The sequence below is a fragment of the Arvicanthis niloticus genome, chromosome Y, assembly GCF_011762505.2.
Source record: "Arvicanthis niloticus isolate mArvNil1 chromosome Y, mArvNil1.pat.X, whole genome shotgun sequence".
NCBI lineage: Eukaryota > Metazoa > Chordata > Mammalia > Rodentia > Muridae > Arvicanthis > Arvicanthis niloticus.
The window spans coordinates 8,942,733-8,950,650 of NC_133431.1; the positions used below are offsets into that span (position 1 = coordinate 8,942,733).

Here is a 7,918-nt window from a genome sequence, read left to right on the forward strand (position 1 = left end):
ACCATATTTTAAAAATAGAATAATATAAAATATGTGAGGTTCAAATTAAAAAGTCCTCATCATCTATAGATGTTTCATAAATGTTAAAGTCCAAAGTTCAAAGCCTCTTCTGAGATCATTCCAATCATGTAACTATAATCCCCTATACTTTCAAAAAAGTACCACATAATATCCATCCAAATTCACAGGACATAGGTCACCATTCCTAATCACCAATGTGAGGAAATACTGGGCCAAAAGAAGACCAAAACCCAGCAAGGCAATCTCTAAACTCTTCATCTTGATGTCTGATATAAAAAGTGTTTTTCAGATCTCCAACTCCTTCCTGCCCTGCTCACTGCAGCACAATTCGTTTTTTTTTGAACAATTCGTTCATTTTTTTCTGATTATATTTTCTGAAAGTAGTTTCCTTAGAAGGTATCCTACAGCTCAGGAACCTAAAACTCTTGGGGTCTGCAAAGTAATTTCAAAATTACAGCTTCTTGTCCCAGTATCTGGGCTCCACAGATGATCTTCTGTCCTCAAAAGAAGCTGGGTCTCTCTCCAGCTCTTCCCTCTATAGTACACTGGGTTCTGCTTGACTCCACTCAACTGCTGCTGCTGTTTTTTCTGCTCATCCCATGGGACTGATATCTTAAACCTGCTGGTTTCTTCTGTGACACACAGTCTTGACTGCATTCCTCTCATGCTCCCTTCCTGGTGCCAAGTCTCAGCTGCACTGCATGAAACATTCATGCCTTAAAACCAGTGCCACCTGGGTGAGTCTTACACAGGACTGAATCAAGCTGCACCACAAGGGACAACCTTGGCTACCTCTGGAATACAACTTCTTTCTTCTCTCAGAAAACAATTACCAGAAGATTTCACCTCAGTGGTGCTGGTTTCTTATTCATCCCCACTAATTTTCTAACTACAGCCAACCAGCATCAATTGTCTCAGTCGTCCCTTCTATTCTTTCCTCTAAAAGCAGAGTCACATGGACAAAGAAGCTGAGTTCCTCTGCTTGCTGGGGCTGGAACATGGCCCCTTCTGCTACTTCATCACCAGCTTTCTATTTTTCAACAATTTCACTTCCTAAGGTTGACTGTCCTGGATTTTATTCAGTAGATTAACCTTGAACTCAGAGATCTGCATATCTCTGTCTGCTGAATGCTGGGATAAAAAGGTGTGTGACACTTTGCCTGTACCTAAGCTTTTCATTGCCCCAAATTTGTTCTGTACTACAGGGAGCCAGCCTCGCTCTGAGAGGGTAGTGGCAGGGGCACAGAGTAAGACTCTGGTAATGGCATTAAAGTCTGAGGGTCTCAGGACTTTCTGGCCTGTACTGGAATGCTGGTGATAACTTCTAAAAAGTCCTAAAAATTTCTTCTGAGGGTAAGAGACTGCAGGCTTAGGTGATTAACACCTGCAGCCTAACAGCAGAGGATTAGGCAATTAGAGGATTAGGCCTTTGTTCTATCTCAGCAGGAACTGCTGGGCTCTAACTAGCTAGTCTGAGAGCACAGGAAGAAAAGACACTTTAATAAGTTGCTATAGATTTATTTAAGTGTAAAAAGGTATCCTATGAAGCTATCTAAGGGGAAAGGTGAAAAAGTCCTGAGTGGGGAGAAGGAAAAAATTCTAACAAAGTAAAAATTCTAAGGGAGAAAACATCTAGGCAGGGGAAAAGGAAAGGACTAAGGGCTCCTAACAAACTAACCCCCTAACTCACTAACTAACTTCACCTTTGTCTTCAGTATTTATACATCCTTCCGAGTACATGATCACATGTTACAAAGTTCATCACAAGTTCACACCAAAATTCAAGTCATAAATTGAAATAGAAGTTTACACCACAGAATGTTTACATGAATATTCATTAGGAGCAAATATCTAGCTAGACATTCATCACCTGTCTAGCTCCACAAGTTCACTGAAAGTTTGAAACTATAACTTAAGAAATTAGTGAAGTTTTGTATAGACAAACCCAGGCAATGTTTTCTCTTCTGTCCTGGTACCTATAATACAGCATTAATTCCCTTTTAGTGATCATTGGTTAATTGTTTTACTTCTTGGAATGTGCTTTGAGCCAGAAAAAGTCTAGTTACTATCTCTCTTGAGGCAGTTAACTGAAAACACTTGGGAGACCTGCAGAGTTCTCATTGCTGTTTTGACTATGCCTGAGGAACTTAATAGCAGTCCTGTTATAAAAGACCTTAATAATCATTGACATAATTTTAAGAATTCTTATAGAATCATCATTAAGACTTAAGAAGTCATCTATTTGTCTATATAGTATCACTACAAGATAGTACATCTTCGTAGATCTGCAGAAATCTGCTCCAAAGGGGTGTGCTATTGCTTAGTGATTGTTACATATGTTTAGTAATAATAGGAGAAGCATATTAATAGCAGGAATCTTTCCTAAAATTATGTCTGCCACAGCCTTGCTAATGGGGCACATTCATCACAGATTATATAGTAATCTGAGGCAAGCATTTCAGGACGATCATCTGCTAATTATTAGCTTGTCCCATTATGGATTTTGACATTGTACCAGGATGACTTTAACCAGAAATCTGCTTGACTGTCATCTCCTGAGATTTAAGGCATGTACCACCATGTCTGGACCTAAGTATATCCTTTTAGATCTTTTTTTTTTTTTTTTTTTTTTTTTGGTTTTTTAAGACAGGGTTTCTCTGTGTAGCCCTGGCTGTCCTGGAACACACTCTGTAGACCAGGCTGGCCTTGAACTCAGAAATCCTCCTGCATCTGCCTCCAAAGTGCTGGGATTAAAGGTGTGCACCACCACCGTCCGGCCCTTTTAGATCTTAAATTGAAAACCTAGTATAGTAATCACAATCTGTCCATTGTCAATTTGACACATACTTGTACCTCCTTTTGTCCACATAAAAACAATAACCAGTTAATAATAATGCCTAACATTATTCAGTTCTCATCCATACAACTTCACATCCACATGTTTAGGTGGATGGTATCTTGCCATAATATCACCATTTCTTTAATAACATTGTGTATCTTTGATCACAGGATTTAGCTTCATTCAATTTCCTGGTGAGATTTTCTCTTTGAAACTAAGATTTTATATTTTTTCTTTCTAAGATTACTAAGCATGATCAAAACAATCACCATGAGAGTAAACACAGGGCAAAGGCTATGCTTGGCTTTCCTGAGACTTCCTTTGTCAATGCAATTAATGAAATAAACCTTTTTACCTTCAGATGAGAGCAAAAGACAGCAACATTCTTCAGCAAACATTACAAAAACTATATACAAAATTCAAACCACCCTTAGTACATATGTGTTCTACTACCATGGCCCATGAAGTTCCACTTAATGCATGTACAAATCCAAAGTTTAAAAACTCACATTGCTTCCAACAAAAGCATGGTCAGGCCTACCAATAAGAATACGTAAGCCTTGGGTACCAACTTCTGTCTCAGATAGAATTTCCATTGCTAAGAAGATACACTGTGACCAAGGCAACTGTTTTAAAGGCAAAGAGTTAATTCGGTCTGTCTTACAATTTCAAATGTTTAGTTCATGACCAATATAGCAGGAAGAATGTCAGAATGCAGGCAGCCATGATGCTGGAGAAGAAGCTGAGGGTTTTGCATTGTCATGAGAAGGCAGTCAGGAATAGACTGTCTTCCAGCTGAGTGGTAGAAGAGTCTGTTTTTTACTGGATGGAGCTCCAAAGACCACCACCCTAGGAGTTTACTTCCTTCAAAACAGTAATATCTACTCCCACAAGGCCAAACATACTGTCACTTCTTAGTGACAACCATATTCAAATTACCACAGTTTATTCCTACTATAAATGCTTTCATTCAGTTAAGTGTTTTGACACTCTGTCTTTACAACTGGCAGAAGTGGGTTCAAGCCTAAATAATAATAATAATCAATGCTAATCAATAACCGATAGTAATCGATAATCAACACCAATCAATAATCAATAATTGATGCTGATCAATAATTAATGTTAACCAATAACAGATAGCAATTGATAACGAACAACAATTGATTGATGCTGATCAATAATCAATAGCAATCAATAATCAACACCAATCAATAATCAATAATTGATGCTGATCAATAATCATTGGTAATAAATAATCGAGGCTAATCAATAATCAATAAGAAACTCCAGTCACAGAAATGTTTAATAAGAATTTGTATTCCAACTTGAGTACATTCACAAGATTTCTGTCCAATTTGTGGGCTTTTATGTCTTTGGAGACTATAGTGATAAGCACAGGCTTCTCCACGTTTGTTACATTCATAAGGTTTCTCTAAAAATTGTGTCACTTGAGGTATTTGGAGAGAACATTGTCATGCAAAGACTTTACCTCATTCATAGCATTCATGCAGTTTCTCTACAGTATGTGTTCTTTTATGGATCAGGCGATGCCTGTGACATGCAAGGGCTTAGTACCTTGATGACACTGAGTCACTCTCTTGAATGTGCTCTATTATGTAGTCACAGATAAAAGGGAACTGTCAGTTTTTCCACAGTGATTACATTAATGAGGCTTCTCTCCAGTGTGATTTCTTTGTGTATGTCTGAAGAACTATGACATGCAAAGGCTTTACCACATTGTGAATATTCAAGCAGGTTTCTCTCTGGTATGTGATCTCTCCTGTCACGGCAGATGACTGTGACTTGCAAATGCTTTACAACACTGATTACATTCAAGAGGTTTCTCTCCTGTACCTGTTCTTTTATAGTAATGAAGATGATAAAGTTGTGAAAAGTCTTTACCACATTGATCACATTCATGAGATGTCTTCCAGTATGGGATCTTTTATGTTTTCGAGACTAGTGCGACATGCAAAGGCTTTGGCACAATGATTACATTCATAGTTCTGTCCAATATGGGTTCTTTTATGTTTTGGGGAAAAATCCTTATGGAAAGGCTTTTACCACAATGATGGTATTCATAGGTTTCTTTCAAATACGGGTTCTTTTATGGTTTTGGGAACAAAAACTTTGTGAAAAGGCTTTTACTATATGAATTATATTCATAAAGTTTCTCTCCAGTATGTGATCATTTATGTCTTTGGAACCTTTTCACTTATAAATGTTTTTTTTTTCCACATTGATTACATAACTAAGGTTTCTCTCTGGTATGAATTCTTTTATGATATTGGAGATGACCTTGTTGTGTAAAGCCTTTACCACATTGATTACATTGATAAGGTTTCTCTCCAGTATGTGTTCTTTTATGTCTTTGGAGATGACTGTGACTTGTAAAGGATTTATCACATTGATTACATTCATGAGATCTCTCTCCAGTATGTGTTCTCATATGACAATTGAGACTACTGTGACATGAAAAGGCTTTACCACATCGATCACATTCATAAGGTTTCTCTCCAGTATGTGTTCTTTTATGTCTTTGGAGACTACTGTGCCATGAAAAGGCTTTACCACATTGATTACATTCATAAGGTTTCTCTCCTGTGTGTGTTCTTTTATGCATTTGGAGATTGCTGTGACTTGAAAAGGCTTTATCACATTGATTACATTCATAAGGTTTCTCTCCTGTATGTGTTCTTTTATGCATTTGGAGATTACTGTGACTTGAAAAGGCTTTACCACAGTGATTACATTCATGGGGTTTCTCTCCAGTATGTGTTCTTTCATGGATTTGGAGATGACTTTGCTGTGTAAAGGCTTTACCACATTGATTACATTCATAAGGTTTCTCTCCTGTATGTGTTCTTTTATGTATTTGGAGATTACTGTGACATGAAAAGGCTTTAACACATTGATTACATTCATAAGGTTTCTCTCCTGTATGTGTTCTCTTATGACATTGGAGACCACTGTGACAGGAAAAGGCTTTACCACATTGATTACATTCATGGGGTTTCTCTCCAGTATGTGTTCTTTCATGGATTTGGAGATGACTTTGTTGTGTAAAGGCTTTACCACATTGATTGCATTCATAAGGTTTCTCTCCAGTATGTGTTCTTTTATGTGTTTGGAGACTACTGTGAAATGAAAAGGCTTTAGCACATTGATTACATTCATAAGGTTTCTCTCCTGTATGTGTTCTCTTAGGATATTGGAGATTACTGTGACTTGAAAAGGCTTTACCACATTGATTACATTCATGTGGTTTCTGTCCAGTATGTGTTCTTTTATGTCTTTGTAGATTAGTGTACCATGAAAAGGCTTTACCACATTGGATACATTCACAAGGTTTCTGTCCAGTATGACTTTTTTCAAGCCTGCAACAATAATGGGCACATGTGAAAGATTTACCACATTCATTAGCCTGATCAATTTTTTTACCAATATGAATACATTTTATTATATTATAATATTATATTATATTATATTATTATACCAACAATATAGTTGGTATAATAATAAAGAACACTCAAATCTTATGGTTTTATCACTTTGATGTTCATGGTTGTACTTGCTCACTGTGGGTTGGTTTACCTCTCTGAAAATACCTGTGATGGTAAGAGCATTTATTACATGGTTCACATTTATAGCCTCCTTTTTCTATATGAGATTTCTATATGATGTTTTTAACATGTCATAAGAAATATGGAATAACTCAGAGCACTAAAACACTGATTATATTCTTAGTTTTTCCTGTAGTGTGCATCACACATCAGCAGCACTGTGAACCAGGATGAACAAAAGAATTTACAACCTTCTAGTACCCATAGAGGTTTTCTGCAGTGTGACTTTGGGGATGTTCCCAGTAAAGTCAGAAAACCAATTAACTGCAAACACCTATCATATTCAGAAAGTCTACCAAAGGCAGAATACTACGTATCTTCTCATTGTTCTGAAGTAGATGGAGTTACCTTGTTCCTTTTAGTATCTCTATGCTCACATGGTTTCATCCATTCTGACAATTGATACAACCATTAAAAAAGAAGAACAAATGAAAGGTTTCCACATTGAATTCACATTGACTTTTGTTCATTGTAGACATGATTAATGTTTCTCCAGGACATTCTTGACTCTCATAAAATGACCTCACAATAAACTTAAAAGTTTCACTACAAGAATATGAGTATCACCAACTTTATCATAGACTACTTGCTTATTAGAAGGTTATGGGTACATGTTCATCACTATTCAATGTGCAACATCTAAATATTATGAGACTATACAAATTCATAGTTCCACAACATAGTTCTAATGGAGATACAAATCAAATAAAGGAATCCCTTAAGGCATTTTTTCCTCCTCTTCTTCCTTACAGAAATGCCTTGCAAACACAAATCAGATAACTGACAATGAGGGACATAGTTTTGGGAGAATATTATAATCATAGCTACAATAATAGGACTGATATTTTACACACTTGCTTTCCTTTAGAGCTTCCTGATCATATTAAAATTTTCTCAGAGGCATATTTGTATTAACTTAAACATTAAAATTACCTTTCATGACTTCTAGAAGTTTGATGTTGTTCTTTAGGATGATGGACTTCCAAATTATAGCCTGAAACCAAGGTACCAAAAAACGAATGATATGGTATTGGAAATAGGCAAAATTCAGATTACTCTGAATTTTCACAGCAATGAACCTGATTTATTCATCCAATATTACTTGTTCTCTATTGAAATAAGAGATGATCGTCAGTAACCAAGAAACATTTTTCCCTTATATTGAGAAGCAAAAGAAAATTCACAGTGTTACCTATAGCAGTGAGGTTCCAGTAGGTCTCAAGCATCACATCTTTGTAGAGATTCTTCTGGGAAGGATCCAGCAAATTCCACTCTTCCTCAGTGAAGTCCACATGCACATCATCGAAACTCACTGCTTGCTAAAATATCCCGTACATGTGTACAACAGAAAGCATGATACTGACATCACTACAAAGTAAATGTATCCTTCCTAGACAATATATTCTTATAATTCATATGATTCCTCCACTTATTT

At 36.5% G+C, this 7,918-nt stretch overlaps 1 protein-coding gene across 1 annotated transcript; it reads right to left on the reverse strand.

The window, feature by feature from the left end:
- Positions 1-4,643: 4,643 nt before the first annotated feature.
- LOC143437289 (uncharacterized) lies at positions 4,644-7,709 on the reverse strand. The gene is made up of 4 exons (XM_076922100.1): positions 7,676-7,709; positions 7,417-7,477; positions 5,114-6,237; positions 4,644-4,780 (listed from the first exon to the last, which is right to left on the reverse strand). The coding sequence occupies exons 1-4, from the start codon at positions 7,707-7,709 to the stop codon at positions 4,644-4,646; spliced, it is 1,356 nt and encodes a 451-aa protein (XP_076778215.1).
- Between the last annotated feature and the right edge of the window lie 209 nt (positions 7,710-7,918).